Here is an 18,783-nt window from a genome sequence, read left to right on the forward strand (position 1 = left end):
GGACGGGCGGCCCCCGGGCGGCCCTCGGCCTGGCGCCGCCGCGGCGTAGGCCCGAGGCGCGAGGGGTCCGTGGTGCGACCGAGGGCCACGAGCGGGGTGAGGGCGGCCGGGGTGGCCGCTGTCCCGCCGCCGGCCCTGCTGCGCGGAGGAAGGGGCTCGCGCGGGAAGGCGGCTTCGCTGGAGGTTCGTGCTGGGAAGCAAGCGCTTCCTTCGTGCCCTCCTGCGAGGCGTCGGTGGGAGGCTGAGGCCCCTGCGGCTACCCCGGTGCTGCGGTGGGGTCAGCGGCTCCCTCCRAGTCGCGACAAGATGCACAGCTCGCTCGTCCGGGTGAAACGAAGGCGTGATTACGTTTTCTTTCTTCCGCAGCTCTTCGGCGAGAGATCGAACCTTCCTCCTCGCAGACCTCGTTGCAGCCGCTTTGGGGATGTCCAGCAAGTTGCAAAGCCGCCCTGCCGAAAATGGAGAGCACCCCGGGAGGAAGATGGAAAACGGCACGGACAGCCCGGCTCCCCCTGCCCTCAGCACCTACACGCCGGAAGAGATGGTGCAACAGATGAAAGAACTCATCACCGAGAACAACGAGCTAAAAGGTGAATGCGGACGCGAGCCAGCCTGGAAACGCAAAAGGCCCAACTCTCTTCTGCAGGCTTCTTTGCCGTACGAGTGCGAATTCTGTGCTCGTTTGCCCTTGCTGGGTAACATTTTACACCTGGGGAGCCTTCAGTGTATAGGCAACTCTGCACGTGGGTAGGGCGGTGTGATATGACACATCAAATTGAATCTGTATGGAAGAATAGGGGGCAAACAGCTCCATTTATGGGTGAATTATTTGCTTGGGAATTACAGACATAATTAGTATAGCGCTGTGCGTTTTAGGAAGTGAGGTGAAAATTCTCTTTTGCTATGATGTGATATAAAGAGCTGTCTTTACTCAGCAGCCTTTAAAAGCTTTTATGGCTTGTGTTTTAGGACTGCTGGGCAGCTCCGTTACAGATTGACCGAACATTTTGCCGTAGCTGCATCAGGAGGGGTGGGTACTGCACCATGCCTAGAACAGTTTGGGTTAGGATGCTCTCTGAAAGGGGCTGAATCCTCTCAGGCAGAGAGGGGAATTTGAGCAGGCCATCCTGCATTATGTATAGTAATCACTAAGAAAGCGTAGATGTGGTAGCACCTTCTGTACTTTAAAAAGAAGTGGCAGCCATGGCTGAGTCTCTCGGGTAGAAAACAATAGCAGGTTTCCCTGAAAAAGTCTAATGAGTTGAGCCTTTCAAGTGAGACAACTTTGTTTCTGGATCCCAGGAGTTTAGGCATAGGATATACATAYATATTTTTTCCRAATATGGACAGAGCAAAACCCAAGGGATTTGAGGAGTTTCAGAGTAGGAGATGGAGGTACCTCAGTGTTTATATGGCAACAGAGCATGAATTTGCATATTTTCTGTGTGGTATGATTTTAAATTGTGGTATCTAAATTCCATCTGAATCCTTTGTAGACCTGCTCCAAGTTCTCTGCTATGGAGTCTCAAAGGTATCTCTGACAGGAAAGTAGCCTCTACAGGTACCTCTGGAATTCTGCTAAAAGGTCCTATATCCTATAAGATCATGTTTTAGGACCATATTTTCAGCCGCTCTAACTTACACCTTACAGAATGATTCTCCACGCTAACATTCATTTACACCACCTAATTCCTTCTTGAAGCCCTTGTTGGCTGTATATAATATGACRTCAGGACATAATGGAAGATATTGAAAAATAAAATGTATAAAAGATTTTCAAGCTACTGGATTTGAGTTTGTTGCTCTAAAAAGCAAGTCAGAAATATTTTAATTGACTCTCTGTAAAAATCTCCTAAGCATTCTGTAGCAGACTGACACATACACGTGCTTCCCAGCCAGGGGGAACTGWCTTTGCTGAAAATTATTGATTGTATTCTTTTCAATGCTTGCAGTCAAGTCTCAGGAAGAACATTTTTAGACATAACTGAGACTTTCAATTTGATTGCATCCTTTTTAATGCAATAATTTACCAGCCTAGAATGTACATTTTCCCTACCAAACCTCATACTTCTACAGTAAGAATAACTGCACTCCAAAGTTCACTAGTTTTATTTGGGTTGATCTTGTAAATAACGCCTTCAGTAAGATAAGAAGCCCTATAATTCTTGGCTTAGCAATAAGTCACAGAGTGAGAGAGTGCAGATATGTGATTTCAGCAATGGATTTAATGCTATTTATTATAGTGTTAGGGAACTATAATAGATTTAGTTTTGGTTCACTGTTTAAGACACACAAGGAGGAGGTCCCTGTTTTACATCTAAGTATTGSTAATCTATTAGATACTGAAGAATGCTGAGCCCAGTGTTGAGGAAATCTGCTGTTTCATTGGCAGAGTATTAATGTAAGTCAATGTCTTGTCTCTGGCTACCATTTAGAAGCCATGAAGTTACRTAACCAAGCTATGAAGGACCGATATGAGGAACTTTCTGTCTGGCGAGAGAAGCAGAAAGAAGAACGTGAATTTTACGAGTCCAAATTTAAAGAGGCTAAGCAGTGCTTGCTAGCCAAATGCACTGAAAATGAACAGCTACAGAAACAACTTCAGAGCTTAAAAGAAAGAGAAGAAGGAGCTGAAATGGTAAATAAAGAATTGTTTGGATTGACAAGCYTTTAAACTGGAAGTCTGGAGCATTCATATCCATTCGTCACGCTGGGAGGTTTGGAGTTTTGTTCACATGCTCCATTTTTATCCTTATRCTCCAACAATAAGTGTTGGCATGAATTATTTTATGAAGTTGGTCTTCTCAGAGTGCAGTAACACAAAATTGTGYCATACCTGAGATAATTAACACAGAAATACATGTACATTTCCTGCCAACTTTTAATTCTTTATCTTGCTTGCTGTTCGGTGTCTCTTGACTTCATCCCTTCCTTCCCTTGTTAGATTCTCTATCTTGCATGCTAGTTTAATTGCTTTTGTATTTGAGTTTCCAATGTTCCAGGGTTAAGGTGAAATATAAGCAAAAAATGACTGGCCCTTTCTTTTAATTGCATTTGTCCTCTTGTGAAAACTCTTCTGCTGAGGCCAGATTGGATTTGTTCTTTAGTTTCTCCATTTGAGTCTGACTGTGCTGTCTTTTTCTGTCTTACCTGTGGCCCTATAACAAGTAATTTCTAACCTTGCAGGTGATTGCTTAGTAGCCAGGGAACATCAATTTGCATATAGTACAGGAAACATCTACGAACAAAGCCTATTAAAACAAAACCTGCTTTGTGCCCCAGATAGTCATGTGAAGAGTTGCTTAACAAGAGATTTCATGCAGAGCCAGACTGATGAATATTGGTGTCCAGTACCTGCAGGTCCCATGTGGATTCTCTGTTGCCCAATAAAGGATGAGTGTATTAGCCTCCTTCTCAGCAGTCGCTAATAGATTCTCCCCTCTCTCCTGACTGCCTGTGTGGTGGAAATCCACAGGGAATCTTTCATTATGTAAGTTGAAATTAGCCAATGAGTTCAGGAGTTAGAAGGGGAAGAAAGACGTATATAGATCATGTGATTGTGTAAGTACTGCTTTGTTAGGAAAACAGACCAAAAGTCATGTTCCAGATTTTCAAACAAACTGAGAATGTCATAAATCAGGAAGAGGTATTAAAGGGAAGTAGGGGCATTATTCTGCCTTTGCCTGTTTTAAAACRTCTTGTACTTTGGATCCTTGAAGCATTTGTTGTTGGTTGAGTGATCCAACTTGCTGGAGTAATCCAACATCTAGTTAAGCAAAGTCTCTCTTAATTGTCCCATCTCCAAGAGCTTCAAAGAGTATGCCTTGGTTCTTGAGGGTTTCTTTGTAGTTTTATCAGACAGTGACAACTGTAGCTTAGAGACTCTTTTATTTCTCTTCATGATTTTGAAGATGATGGTGTCATTTAAGCCAAAATTGCTTTCTCTTGTGACTGCTTGTGTTCTAGTTTAATTCTTTTATTATTTTTTAGAGGAAAGAGAACATGAAACAATGTTCTCTAACAATAAGAGACTATTTTAAAATTAGWCTAATTTTTTCAGCTTTCTGAAACTGAGATGATAGATTATAGTCCATTGCTACCATTTAGTGATGCCTCTGTTTCACTCAAGACAAATCACAGGTATATTGTGTTGCTTCCCTTAGTGATAAACCAGCACTTACAGGAGGGTTTCTCTCAAAACCATACTTCTGTGAGCAGGGATTGCTGTAAAGCTCTCTCGTCTTCACTGGAGCTGACTCCTATTGCATACTCTTACAGCCTGAGCACAAAATCAGAGACAGCAGCAAGTCAGGTGGATAGGAGAGTATTGCAGGATGAGAGACACTGCCAGCACAGCAAAGGTTTGGAGATTTGGCATGAATGATAGATTAGAATTTAATTTAGACTCTGGGAATTGTCCAGAATTTACACTGATGGTATGTGGTGTAATAAAGGCATTGGCAGGAGTTGGAAGGCAGAGATTACAAAATGAGGAAGAAACAGTTCACAGGGAAAGATTCATAATGCGGAGAGGCATGTAAGGGAGACAAAAAATAAGTTATGTAGAGGCTGAAGTTAGGGATTTGAGGATTCTGGGGAAAGGAAAGAGGCAGAGGGTGAACTACGGAGTCATGATTTGAAGATGAGACTAAGTTTGGGGAGAAGTTCTGAGGGAGAGAGACTTTGTGGAAGGGAGGAAGAAGGTCAAAGATACAGGGAGAGATTTCTATGTAGAGACAGAGTACAGGGAAGGCTGAAAGTGGAGCATGTGGAAAATCTCCCTGCTTGTTGTTTTTTTCTACCTAGAATCTTTGGTGGATTTGGGAAAAGAGGAATAAGGATTTGGGAGGGAAAAATAACACAAAAATTCTGTACCAAAGAAGAAAGTGTGGGATGGCCTGGGACACTTTGTGGTGATGAAGGCATAGATTCAGGCAAAGATTTACATCCTAATTATCTGTACATTCAGAGAACTAGGCCCCTCTTCTGCAGAAGCATGATCCTCATCGTTTGACAACTTGGTTTCACAGTTTAGACTTTTTGCTATCCAGTGGACCAAAGCATAGTTCAGGGGTCTGTACTGGATTTTTCCAGGYGAACTTCAAGAGAGAAGAAGCGGTGTGGGGCATTGTTGTTATGTGTCAGCCTCTCTGCTCCTTGGCTGGTGTCTCCTTTTTGTTGGCTAATGCAGGGTTTCGTTTGTCCCAGGAGGGCTGCCCGACTCCTGAGAAGGAAGCGAGGCAGCTGAAATCCCAGGTGCAGCGGCTCCAGGCTGAGAAGGCAGATCTGCTTGCCATCATTTCGGAACTGCAGATCAAGCTGAACAACTCAGCAGAGGACTCCTTTGTGGAGATTGGGATGAATGTAAGTGCGAGGAATAAAAAGAACATGGTGAGCAGCAGCCGGAAACTTTGATTCGAGCTCGGTCCTCCTGTTTTTGCCAATTCAGTTTTCTTCGTGTACCAGGCTAGCTGATGAGAAAGTCAGGTCTGAGAGTAATTGCAGTGAAGATGTAGCTATTTACTTGATGGCACTTTTACAAAGTTTGAAATATTTAGTACCCTGTTTTCCTTTAGTAGAAAGGGTGAATCCACTCTCAAAGTAACGAAAACTATTTATGCCTCTTTGAGAGGGAATAGCAAACTCTACCAGCAACAGCAGTAGTACAAGATACAGGCATGCTGGATTTGGGAGAAGGGTTGCTTTGCCTCTCACATCACCTGACATGGAGCACGTGTGTGTTACACGATGTAGTGGTAAAGGACTTAGGGATCTTCTTTTCTCCTTCCACTTTCCTGCCAAAAGTAAATGGGTTTCACAGCTAGCCTCCATTGTGCTGAAAATATTCTCTGGAAAATATTCTCTGGTGACTTCTGACTAATYGAAAATGTATGTATCTTTTACCATTAGGAGTCTTATCTTAGTTGGAGTTCCTGTGAATATCGGTACTATATTTTATTAAGGGGCAACACTTAATGTGTAGAGGGGGTCAGTTTCTTTTAGGAATGGGGCTCACTTTTCTTCTGGCAGAAACGTAAAGATGCGGTCAAGCAAAACTAAGTCCGGACTATTTTATTGCAAAGTTGTAGGGTGTGCCATAGAGGCACAGAAATCTACTTTTTCTACTGTTCTTGTATCTGAGAAGTTTTCACAGGCAAAATGTGAAAAGTGAAAATGTGGGTCTCCACTATCTCCATAATAGTGGATCCCTCTCAGGAAAGGACAATTTTAGCAAGAGATTAAAATACTTTAATTAAAACGCATTTGTTAAGGTTTTGGAGTTGTCAAAGAAAACTTCAGACTGCAGGAAGGCTTCAAGAATGTGTTCTCATTTTTTTGCTATAAAGATTCTCCTTTGAGCTACAAAGATCAGGGAGAAGGCACTGAGTACTGGTAAAGAGGAGGAGAGGTCTCTCTGGGAGGCAGGGGARTGGTTTTTAGGCTTATATTCAGTCMTCTGCAGTGATGTTGGCTGTTACTCCTTGATGCTCCACCATCTTTGGGGAGAGTGGTCACATAAGTTGTGGATGAAAGAAGGCCAAATCTCTCTGATGTTCCTCTTGACCAATCGGTCCTGGAAAGATACCAGGCAAGGCATGTGAAATATTTCAGAATTTCAAAACGTGAAACTGATCTGTAGAAGTTTTGTGTTTCAGTTATTTTAATTTCCATTATAGTAATTCTGCCTGTTTTCCTTACTTCCTTAACTGAAATAAATAAAACTGTATGTCCTGCTTGGTTCAAATATCAAGCTAATAGTATTTTTTCTTTCCTAGGAAGGAGAAATAAATAGAACTGCAAAAGAAAATCGAGTTAACAGTGGTGAAATAAMCAGTAATGCTGCTATCTACATGTATGTATGTTCTTGTGTAATTCATACTTCTGTATGTGTTTTGCTCTTAGTGAAGACAGATTTTTTCCTACAAGCAATGAGCTAGTAAATCCTGTTTTTCTATGACCTTGCATCCTTCCATTGCAGTACTTCTACCATCCTACCATGTCAGGAAGACGTTCAGCTCTCTGGCATTTTYCTTTCCTATTTTCACCTGGCCCACCAGCTGACAAGAGAGAGTAAATACTCTGGCCAGTTGGCGAGGCACTTAAGTACACACTGACTTGCCAAGTGGCTGATACTTTTCAAGCTTTCAACGGAGGCCAAACAGAAAAGAGGAAGGTTGAATACTCCCTCCTTTCTAGTCACTGAGGACTCTACTAGAATATCTGTTCTCTACCAGATTATCATGATGATTGTAAGAATCAGAGGTCTTGTCTTTCAAACCTGAACTCCATCTGTCCTATTTGTGTGTGGTTGGTGTGAGGTGTATTATGGTGGGGTAGACAGACAGTGCAATCACATAGTCCTATTTTTCAAATTGCCAGGCTTAAAATRTCAGTGGTCTGTTTAAGGTACCTCTCAAAATTTGATCTTTACGTCAGCTCCAGGTCATAAGGGACTTTCTCGCCCTTAGCTGAACCTTTACTCTTCATGGACATAGACAGCTGATACTATTAAGGTTTCCATTTTGGATAGTGCCCATTTTAACAGCTAGATRGTTGTGGCTGAACTCTCTTTCTTACTTTGTGGCCTTTGCTTCTGGAAGGGAAGAAAATACAAAATGCTAATGAGACAGCAGGCTAGAAAGCTGTGCACTAGGTAAGGGTTTTTCCTTGAACCCCTATCACRGTACTTACTTCAAGGGAGATCAGCTTTCCAATATAATAACACAGAAAACGTCCCTCTGTATGCAGTTAAGAAGTTACAACTCAGTTAAGAAGTTGCAAGCAAACAAACAATTATAGTCCAGAAAGAGACACAGTGACAGTGTGAGCACAGAGCAGGCTGCAAGCRTTCAGATTGTCATTTGCAGTGGGTTGTGAGAACATTTTGGCTATGAGGAGACATTCTCTGTAAGACTTGCTTCCCTTTTGATGAGTATCTCTGCTATATCTACAATAACAGGAGGTAGATATGCCTCTTATGGTATTTCTTGTGTCACCACGTGTCTTTGTCCAGCACTGAAACTTAGACTGGTGCTGTTWACAGGTTCAGAGAAACATGATTCACTCAGGATGGGTTTATTTCTGTAAGAGTAGAAGCATGCAGTAAAAATCCCCTAATAAAGRTATTTACTTAAAATATCCTGACTGAACTCTGTCTTTGGTATTGAGTTTTGCTCACCAAAGATTTCTAGCTCTCAGCAGCACATAGAGGACTATAGTTTACTTTCTGTTCTGAACTACAGAAATGAAGTTTTAAACACATGCTGCTTTCCAGCTGAGCTTCTGAAATGCACAGYGTATGTACCTATATCTCACCATATAATTAGAGGATTTTGACTTTCTGTCTGGGTGGACATAAACATGGGAGGGAAAGGAATACAGTATTTTATCAYGAGGGAATTCATTTTTCTTATTTTTCAGGGAGCTTTGTATTTGTTTTGCATCATTTCTACATTAGCATAATATGATTTTCAAAAGAGCTTTAGAATATGATGGAGGTGAAATATTGAACAGATTTTATCTGAAAAAGAAAGCAATTTCCAGTGCTCATTTTTTATGGAACAGGCCTTCTTTTCCTGGAAAGGAGTGAGACAGAGATAAGAAATCTTGCATGTTTCATTGGAAAGAAGTTTTTCTGGGAACAGAGAGCAACACTTTGAAGAAGGGGATGTAAAGTAGGTCAGAATAAATGCACTGGGTTTAGTGTTGTCTATACCGTTTTTGTTTTCCTTGCTTAAATACGAAATTGTTTCCACAGCTTGATGGAAAAGACTGAGCATCGTGCAAAGCAAGGCCTTGCATTTGCGTGCATGGGGGCTTTYTGAGGACTGTGGCTACCAGTCTGTGGGCAGGCCTTGGTTCTCGAGTGACCTGTTTGCTCAGAGTGTTGGTTTTCAGCACTGTGTGAAACTGTGGCCTCTCAGACTGGGTCCCAGCATTAGGGGTAAGGGGGTGCTGCAGTGAAGTCATAGCTCTTGTTACTTACAGCTGGTTTGGTTTGAAGCAGGAGCAAACCTGCAGATGAAGCAAAGAATTTAGAGTCTGAGGAGCTAACTGTGAGCCAGCTGCTYTGCTGCCTTCGAAATGAAACTCAGAAGAGGGAAAACCTTGAGAAGGAGCTGCAGAATCACAAGGAGAGGTATGAAATAGATGCACTGTAACAATTTGAGCTGCTTTCTTTCAAGACTGCTTCAGTTACCGAGTCTGTGACTGATCAGAGACATGCTGAAATATCAGTGTGAACTGTATGGGAAATTTCCTGAGCGCTCGTTAGTAATAACTTCTTTTTATCATAGTCCTGACAGGGATAAATCACAGGTTCTCTTCTGTTGGTAAGAGAGTTTCCATATTGTCTTATTACTTCCTGCTAGCCRTACAGATCAGGACAAATTACCTGTTTCCTCTTGCGTTTGAACCTTCCCCAAATGAAGTCAGAATGATATGCTCACTAGTTGAGGATGTTGTTTTCACTTGTTCCTTCATAATTATTTGCTTCTGTATGAATCAACCATGTGTGGGGCCGTAAGCAAATCACTCCCTATAAAACAGGGATTACAGTCTTCTTTGTGACATTGGCAGGCTAAATTTAGTGATTATGTGAGGCGCTTGGAAAAGTTCCTCAGAAATGTCTAAAATAAATTTAACTCCAAACTTATCAAAGAGACCATTTTTCCACTGAGATTTGCATGAAGGTCTGTCTCAGTTCAATTAGATTGGTGTAAATCAGCACGACTGTTGAGGTCTGGAAACTGCCCAAGGAATAGCCGTCCCCAGATCCCCAGTTTGCAGAGACAGAGTAAGACTTTCTGAACATCATCTGTTGTAAAGGGCTGGTCTCACAGTAATTGCTTCTACATGGTCTTCCTAGAAGAGGTAATGAGCCATAGCCAAATGATTCTTAGAAATCTCAGCCTTTGAAAATACCAAAGGAAAATAGAGGTAATATTAATCATGGGTTCAGTGAACTGACTGACCCATTTCCAGAGGGTGAGCAGTTTTGGACTATACCAAAGATTGATCGCTGTGGGCAAAATCACTRTAGTTGAATGTCACTGTCCTTCTTCACTGCTACCGCAGACTTGTACATCTGTTTTAATTAAACTCACATGCTGGGTGCCCAGTGTTCTTCAGGAGCCCCACTGCTCACGWAAGCTTTCCTGCAGGTTTGTGCTTTCAGTTCTGCCTCTCGTTCATGGCTGTGATGTTAGAATGAGAGTGCATCACTTGTATGAAATCCTGGAACAGTCACAATCTCACTCAGATATGGGCCAAATCTGTCACTATTGGTTCCTTCTGATTTCCAGACTGTCAAAGCTGAAGAAGGAAGAAGGCAACTGTCTGGAGAGTGGAACTCAAACTGAGAAGGGAGAAGAGGACAGTTCAGAGGCTGTAAGTATTTGTCCTCCTGGGCTGAGATGTGAAAACTTAGAGCTTGTCTGTTGAGGACAATAACTTCAGAGCCTAGACTTCCACTTGTATGCAGGGGGCRAAGGACAAATATCCCACACAGGGCCTAGAAGTGAATTTTGAACCCTCCAATCCAGATCTTAGAGGTGGTTCAAAATTACACCAGCCACCAAAGAGAGGTAAGGTTGATAGCCAAGAATAAGGGAAGCATGGCATAATTCCAGGTATGCTTCTTTGCTGTGACTGTGCCCACTAAACAGAGAGGGGTATAGTCATTTCTGGGTCCACAAAGTCTTCTAAATTGGGTGAATTTTCTCACTGCTRGCTAGGTCAGCTTTTGGGTCAGAATCCACTGGCAGCAAAGTGTAAAATAGACTTTAGATGTAGAGCTCATATGGCACCTGGTGTTATTATTTATTTTTTTCATAGTYTTGGTGAGATCCATTATAATGGTGGAATATAACTATCTTGGACTGAGATGCAGTTGCAGGCAAACTTAGTCSTGTTATTTTCAGTTAAGGCTTTGAATTGATGCTGGGGCTGGGATCCAGCTCCAGRTTCAGACTAATTTATGTGCCTACATTACGTGTCTTTTTAGCCACAGCAACCCAACACATTCCCAAGCTGAGTGTGATGGGCTGGAGACTTTTCATGYGTATGAGATCAGACCTTATCAGTGAAAACTACAGTACTAGGGACAGTTAAACTGATGCTAGCATGATTATGAGATTCAAGTGTTTCTTTAGGAAAGCTCCAGAATGTACCTCCAGAGCCTACAGACCAGCAGGAGTCCAAGGTTTCACCTCTTTTAAAATATATGGATATATTTTAAGGATTGGGACTCTGAGGTGTCCTTCATGTGTTGGGTTGGAGGAGAACATAGCTGCTGTTTCTTTCCTCCTCCTGCTTTCTACCTGTCTTTAGGATCTTTCAATCTGTGTATTGAACAAGCAGATAGGTATGAGTACACTATGATGTAAGTGATTATTGATTTAAGCAAGATCAGTACACAATATACATGGTTCAATATCTTGCCCATATATGGTCCTGGTTTTGTGAACATTTGACCATCAGAAGTGAATCACCCTGAAGATTTGCAAACATCTCAGGCATTGATGGCAGACAACAGAAAGTTTAACTAATTGGGTGTTTTGTCTAATGCTCTTCCTATGGTTTAAAGCCCAAATGAGAGGGCCAGAGACTGACAGCAAAGCTGATTACAATTTTACTAGAAATCATTTTCTTCTTGTTTTGCAAAGTTGATTCATGAATGAGTGGTAATGGAGTTATCTTTGGGGTTGTTTCAGAGGAGTGGCAGTAAATGCCTGTATGTGTTTTAAATTGTGAACTCTAAGAAAGAAAATGCAGGTGTGTTTCCCATCTGGATAAGTTATATTCTAGCCAACACTGGAAAGTCAGTAATACTGTTGTATTTGAGTCACCCAGATTTTATGAAAGTGTTAAGTCAAAAAGGCATTCTGCCATATTTAGGAATAATCTGTAATTGTAAAGGCTTGCAGAAGGGCTCTTACTATTGAGCATAAAGTATAATGGTGTGGAGTGACTCATGCTGTTTTCTCTAGAGGAAGAATGGTACTTCCTGTGGTTAGATCTCTTAGTTAGCCTGCAACTTTCCTATCTTGAATTGTCCATATATAATTTTCCTCATTTTTCCTCATTTTTTCTCTATAAGGTTGGCAGTGAAGTAGAAACCCTGAATTTGCAAGTGTGTGCTCTGTTTAAAGAGCTTCAGGAGGCCCATGAGAAGTTAAAAGAAGCAGAATTGATTCAGAAGAAGCTTCAAGAAAAGTAAGGCTCAGAAATACAAGAGTTCTGCTMTTACACCCAGTGTACATTTGTATGACAACTCTCACCATGGGAAACTCACCATTTCTACAAATATCAACTTAAATATCAGTTTCATAGAAGTGCTGTAAAAGATTGTTCTTCCTTTGTAAGTAGAAAAGCAAGTGCAGAAATAGAGTAATTCTGACAAAATCTGAGTTCTAGAAATAGAACCCCAAAGCCTTTAATTTGAATATTGGGTTTTAACCCTTCCTGATGTAAAGGCAAATCTTTCTTGTTTCCCTCTTCACATAATCAATCCATGTTTTAATCTTAGGAGAAGAAGCTAAGGAACCCAGTTATGACCCTTTTCACATGAACTCTCTCAGTGTTCTTGAAAATGAATTCTGTAGGTTATAAAAAGTGGATACAAGAGCCTTACTTTAGTTGCTTAGTTTTCTGTCAAATTCCAGTTGCTTGAAATTCATAATCATAAGAAAAAAAGTGTTGGGTTCAGCAGCTTCGTATTCAGTATACAGATGGCTCTGTACTGACTTAGTTTTGTCTTTCCTTGTTCTTCATCAAAATAAGCCTTTAAAATGAAACACACAGAGATTCATTTTGTATGATGCCCACTGTGCCAGCTCCATCAAGAAAAGGTGAACAGGAGAGGTCAACCATCTTTTTTCTTTGTTCTGTCAGGTGCCAAGTACTCGAAAGGAAAAGCTCTGCTGCTGCATCAGAATTGGATGAGAAGCAGCAGCTAATATACACCGCCAAGAAACTGGAACTTCAGGTGGAGAGCATGCAGGCAGAGGTCAAGCTGGAACAAGCCAAGACACAGGAAGAAAAGTATAACTTGGTTTTGTACCTCAGAGAGTTATCTGTTATCAGTGGGGAAAGGAAATCAAAAGAATCCTGGCCAAAGGAGAACTGAATCTGAAATACGAGTTTTGTGTTCTGCACTCTTTGATGAAACCATGTTCGTTTGTAGAGTCTGAACGAGAAACCTGCATTTACCTCAACATCTACAATGTTTGGAATCTGGAATCTCCACATTAGGCCCAAACTGAGTCCTTTTGTCCAGTGAACCCCTCACTTAGGGAAATTGGAGCTGTAAGCTCTGACTTGTATCTTCCTTTTGTCATAAAGTCTAAGGCAGAGGTAGAAGTGTTTGGGGTCAGGTTAAATATACAAGTAGAGGGAGCTGAAAAGTGCCAACAGCTATCCCATTGACTAGCAGGGGTAAATGTGTCCACAGGTTGGCGTGGTAAGGACGAGTCAGGTGGTGACAGTAATGGGGAAGTGACAGTAATGAGGAGGCCTACAGCCCCTAGACTATGCTTGTGGTTAGGAAAGGCAAGCACAGAGTGAAGCTGAGATAAAGAGACTGGCTGTTTGCTCTGGCTCCCTCTTTCCCCTGTGCAGTCCAGGTAAAGACTGTGAAAATATCAGTCCAGGCTGTATCAAGAGGCTGAACTGTTTGAAGGGCCTGTCTTTGGCTGCTTGATAAGATGCTCTCTATCTTTGGAGTCTATGTCTGGATCCTTTGATGGTGAATTCTCCTTCACTTGATGTCTCTTAAGTCAAGACTTGAATGTCTTCCTAAAAGAGGTGTTAAAATTTGGAACAGAATTTGTGAGCTTGGTATAAAATATTGGGTGAGGGATTCTTTAATCTGACATGCAGAAGATGAGTAAGAACATTTGTTTGGACTCAGTCCATGGATAGAGCAGCACATGATTCCTTGGAAGAGAGATTGTGAGAGATGGAGCACAATTTTCTTCTCATCAGAGATGCAGATTCATTTGTAAGAACCTGGGTTGTTTTTCTCTAAAGTCTAATAGATTATTTAGATTTCTGGATACAATTCTAACTCTTTAACCCCAGGGGAATTGAAATTTTAGGAAGGAATGAAAGAAATCTTCACTGGGACAAGCAGGATAGTTTTGCAAAATAGAAGATGTTAAAAAGAGCAGCAAATCTTTCAAAGAATTTTGAAGCATTTCAAACTTTCACCTCTTTTCTCTTCATAAACAGGGCAAAATTTAGTAGTTTGCAGGATGCATACAACAAACTCCTTTCTGAACTCACTGAAGCAATGACAACAATCGATGAAATGAAACTGAAAGAGGTAAATTCATCACAGGAAGAAATCACAATGAATTAGGAGTAGAGGGGGAGGGGATGGGAGAATGTACCTAGGAACAAATTCAAGTGTGACATAATTGTCATCTCTTCTACCTAACACAGTATGCTCTGAAAAACAGAGATCAGCACTGCAATTTCGTCATTGCTCTGAAAAACACAGATCCTGTGCTGTCAATTATTGAAAACTTTATCTACACATCAGCACTTCCATGCCGTTTTCTAAATAGGGTCTAATCTACAGTGCAGTTTGGGGTCCAGTCCATAGAGAGCAGTTATATACAAAGGCATCTAGGTGTTCCTGTATCATAATTTGTAAACTTGGGAAGGTAGACCTATAAATATTTGTGTAGTCTTAAAATTATAGAATGCCTAACACAATGAGGTCCTATTTGTAACTGTGGCTCTGAGTGCCAAATTCTTCTGTATAATTTTGGAAAGTGGGAAAACATCCTTTGCAGTGTCCATTAGGGAGTTCTGTTTTGGCTTGATATAATGTAGTTTAAAAGCTCAAAACTAATCTATAAATTAAAATATTGATCACCACTGCTGTTTTAGTCTCAGTTCCTTTGATGACCAGGGAGCCGATAGCTTTCCCAAGGGCAGGAGGAAAAGTAGCAAACTGTTTCACTTCAGGAAATGTCATATTTTGAGATCATCTCATAATTACAGTTCTTCCTTGTAGCTGGACCGAGTGGATAAAGCTGTGTTGGAAGAAGTTACTGCAAAGGTAGAACTGGCAGAACAAGCCCTCGCTGCAAAACAGCTCAAAATGGATGAAATGAAGCAGATAATTGCGAAGCAAGAGGAGGACCTTGAAACCATGGCTGTGCTCCGTGCTCAGGTATGAGTTCTTCATCAGCAATAGGATGGTGCCCTTGACCACTATTCAGAAACTAAAGGAGCTATCTACCAGCTCACTCACTGAATATATTATATCTGTTTGCTGAAGTTCAAGGCATAATTCCCTTTATGCAGACTGCCTCGCAAATCCCTGCAGAACCTGTGTCACCATATCCTACAGTTCTGTGGGAGGAACTGTGTGTGCTGGAGTCTAGCACAACAAATAAAAGTGGGGAATAGATGTATTTGCATATTTAAAACCACTGTCTTAGGAATCACTGCATATGTTTTAGGAATGATTTTAGTCAAACCTGAGGCAGTGTGTGTAAGCAGTAACTAAAAAAGGCCTAAAAAGGATTATTTAAGATACAGAACCAGCATGTTGGCCTGGTTCCAGTGTCTGTGCCATCAGTCAAGTCACCTTCTCACTGTCTGTCTGTACACCAGGGGGCAATAGCACTGGCCCAGATCAGAGCACTTGAAGTCTAAATACTGAATCTTTCACCTTGTATGTAGTGCAGGTCCTCACTTTCACTGCAGACCATAGATGCTATTAGAGTGTTTTAAGCAGGTGCAGGATATAATATAGGTTTGCTATTTTGGCATATAATACATGGGTATGGTTCAATCTAAGTTACAAGTTCTCAACACGATTTAATTTTTCTGATCAGATGGAGGTTTATTGTTCTGATTTCCATGCCGAGAGGGCAGCAAGAGAGAAGATCCATGAGGAGAAGGAGCAGTTGGCTGTCCAGCTGGCATACCTGCTAAAAGAGCAGCAAAACCTTGATGATCTCAGCCGGTGAGAGATGCACTGCTTGGCTGAGTTGCCTTTAGATTGTCTTGTAACCCTGTGTGCTGGAGCTGACCAGTATATTCCTGCTAGCATGTCCCTAGAAAAACAGGCAGGCTTCAAGACATTTATTTCTTGGTTAATTTGAATTTTAAAAGAGAAAAAACTGAGTCGACTGATTTCTGTATTTTAATTTTGTGATAAAATATCTGTAAGGCGTGTTAGTCCTTGGTTGCCCTAGCAAGATTTCACTTTGAATGATTCATACTTGGTAAATTCTCCCTGCTAATTCATTTGAGGCATTTCTTCGGGTCCTGCCCTCAATTTTAGTGGTGAATCTACAGCTAAGCTTGCTGCGTGTGTCCCAGGGATATCTGCTTCTGGCTTGAGGTGGTAGTGATATTGTAGGCACATGTAGTGTTAAGTTCTGTGATATCCTGGGCATTCGCCTTTTTAGCACTTTTAACGGTAAAAGAGAAAAAAGTAGTATTAACCATGTGTCCTCCACATATCCTGCGGAAGGCATGGGTACTTAGTGCAACTGAAGGTATCCAGAACTTGAAGAATCAATCTTTACTTTTTGTGTTAACTGTGCACCAAAACTTTTTTCCTGTATAACTTGCTTTTCCACTTTAATCAAATTTGCAGTGTGCTCTGAATGGTCCAAGTTCTTGGAATTTTCCAGAGGACTGTACCCCAGACCCCTGGGTGCGTAGCTGCCTAAATCCCACTGGTGTCAGTTTGGATCTGACTTCAGCAGGACATTGGCATCTACATATCTCACCAGGCAGCAGCCTGATTTCTCCGCCCTGTTTCTGGGCAGCAGTTGTGGACTACATATATTACTGGTTGACACAATCTGCTTACAAATCTGATTTATTTTGATTCTCTTACCTTTTCTGGAGACAATAGGAAAGATACCTTCTCCTCAGTCTTTTTTTCTGAGTCCTTCTAAGTAACTACCCCCATTCACTTCTTTATTCTCCTCAGAAACACTCTGGTGGAGATGCAGAATCGCCATGGAGCCAGGGCAGCAGATCGGGAACATTCACCTCACCTTGTCCAAAGAGGTACAGTAAGCAGCCTTCCTAGCTCAAAGGGCCAGGCCCTGCTGTGTTCAGTTTAAAATAGCTTTGCTTGGCTGCAAACAAATCCCCAACTTCCCTTTGGTTATTCTGGGAACTGGGTAGTTGCAGGGAGCACAATTCTCTGGCAGTTATGAGCAAGCCAGACTTATTTCAGCTATTGCACAAAAAGAGTGAAAAATCAAGTAAAATAACAGGTAATCTTTTATCCTCTCTGCTTGCAGGAACTGGTAGTCAAGACTGGTCACAGCAGCGGAATGTCTCAATGTATTCATGTCCCAAATGTGAAGAAATTCTACCTGATTTGGACACGCTGCAGATTCATGTTATGGACTGCATTAATTGAGTGATGCCCTCCAATTCTTCATATACTGGAATTTCACCTGCCAAACAAATACACTTTTTTCTTCCTGCTAGAATAACAGTCAGCTCTACTTCTAGTGAAGGGTTTCTCTAGGATTTTTCTCATTAATTCAATGGGAAAAGGGTAGGACTCCCATCCTGCCCTGTACTCACTAGTCTTGTTTTAATCTGCTTTAGGAAAAGAATTTTTATAGGGTAGCAAAATGGATGCATTAAGGAACTCCCAGTGTGTCTGCTGCAATGAAAACTTTGAGTAACATTCCCCTGACATGCTCTGCCCTCATGGCTGACATGCAAGTGATGACCTACAGTACTGCGTTGAATTACTGAAATCAGAAGGGAAATGGGATACTGATCAGTTAAAGTACTGAAGCCCGTACATACTTCACCTTTCATATACTATTAATCAGGAAGGGAATTCATTAAAAATACTGTTGGAGAAGATTTCAGTAAAATGGGGTGGTGTTGTATTCGTTGAAATGAACCCTGTTTTTTCTCCAGATGGCAGTCTTATTGCTGCCCTTGTGACTATGCTAATCTGATGTTAAATTTTTGATGGCCTATGTAACTTCTTGCTTTAGCCAGATGTGGGCAAGGTTTAAGACAGATCATTTAGGTCTGATATATGTAGCTACTGGTGTACTCAAGTCACTTGATTTTATAGAACTGTTCATTTTAAGGTGTGGTCTTTATTTTTCTTTATTATAATAAATTCATTTGAACCTGTACAGTATCATGCTAGAAAGAGCTGAGATGGATGTAACCTAATTTAAAAAGAGGAGTATAATGGACTTTCATGTCTGAAAATAAATCTATTACGCGTATAAAATTATCTCTGCCTGTGAATACTTTAGAGGCTTAAACCGGATTGCAAATACCTGTGGCTCAAAAGGTAGTATAGAAAGAACTGCAGTGTATTAGTTCTATTCATGTCTTCACGTGTTTGTATTCCAACTTGCTGTTACATAGGGGAGGAAAATATGAACAAAATATGAACCAGCATGAAAGGCAGGAAACAACTCAAGGAAATTTCTGGGAACCATGAAAATGAAGAGTTCAGTTTCTTTTGCAAACAGCTAACATTTGCACTGTTGGAAGCTGGCAGAGAAGGGAAGCCAAAGAGATGCAAGAAAAACTTTGAGCTGCCAAAATGGTGTCGTCTTATGGCATCAACTTGCTGCTCAAGAAAAGAAAGTGTGGTCGCTTTGGCACTGCCTAGTTGGAAAGAACCCTCAAAATGGCTCTGTTCTGATCTGCTAACCTTGACATAGGGAAAGATTTTTTATTTTTTATTTTATTTTTTTCCCCCCACTGTTCAAAACTGCATGTCTGGAAGCGAGTATGCCAGGACAACACCCT

General features: G+C 41.3%; 1 protein-coding gene across 4 annotated transcripts; it reads left to right on the plus strand.

The window, feature by feature from the left end:
- The first annotated feature begins 111 nt into the window (after positions 1-111).
- OPTN (optineurin) lies at positions 112-18,240 on the plus strand. Of its 4 annotated transcripts, none has more exons than XM_026091290.1 (14): positions 112-183; positions 367-590; positions 2,436-2,638; positions 5,209-5,391; positions 6,777-6,853; positions 9,005-9,139; positions 10,305-10,389; positions 12,101-12,216; positions 12,895-13,044; positions 14,233-14,326; positions 15,026-15,184; positions 15,855-15,985; positions 16,967-17,046; positions 17,286-18,240. In XM_026091290.1, exons 2-14 carry the CDS (start codon positions 425-427, stop codon positions 17,405-17,407), a joined length of 1,701 nt encoding a protein of 566 aa, XP_025947075.1. In that variant the 5' UTR covers positions 112-183; positions 367-424; the 3' UTR covers positions 17,408-18,240. The 4 variants fall into 4 exon arrangements, with proteins under 4 accessions (XP_025947075.1, XP_025947076.1, XP_025947077.1 ...); XM_026091291.1 differs by having other exon boundaries at positions 9,008-9,139; XM_026091292.1 differs by having other exon boundaries at positions 5,209-5,364.
- The last annotated feature ends 543 nt before the right edge of the window (positions 18,241-18,783 follow it).

The sequence above is a fragment of the Apteryx rowi genome, unplaced genomic scaffold (assembly GCF_003343035.1).
Source record: "Apteryx rowi isolate R43461 unplaced genomic scaffold, aptRow1 scaffold_9, whole genome shotgun sequence".
In the NCBI taxonomy this organism is placed as follows: Eukaryota; Metazoa; Chordata; class Aves; order Apterygiformes; family Apterygidae; genus Apteryx; species Apteryx rowi.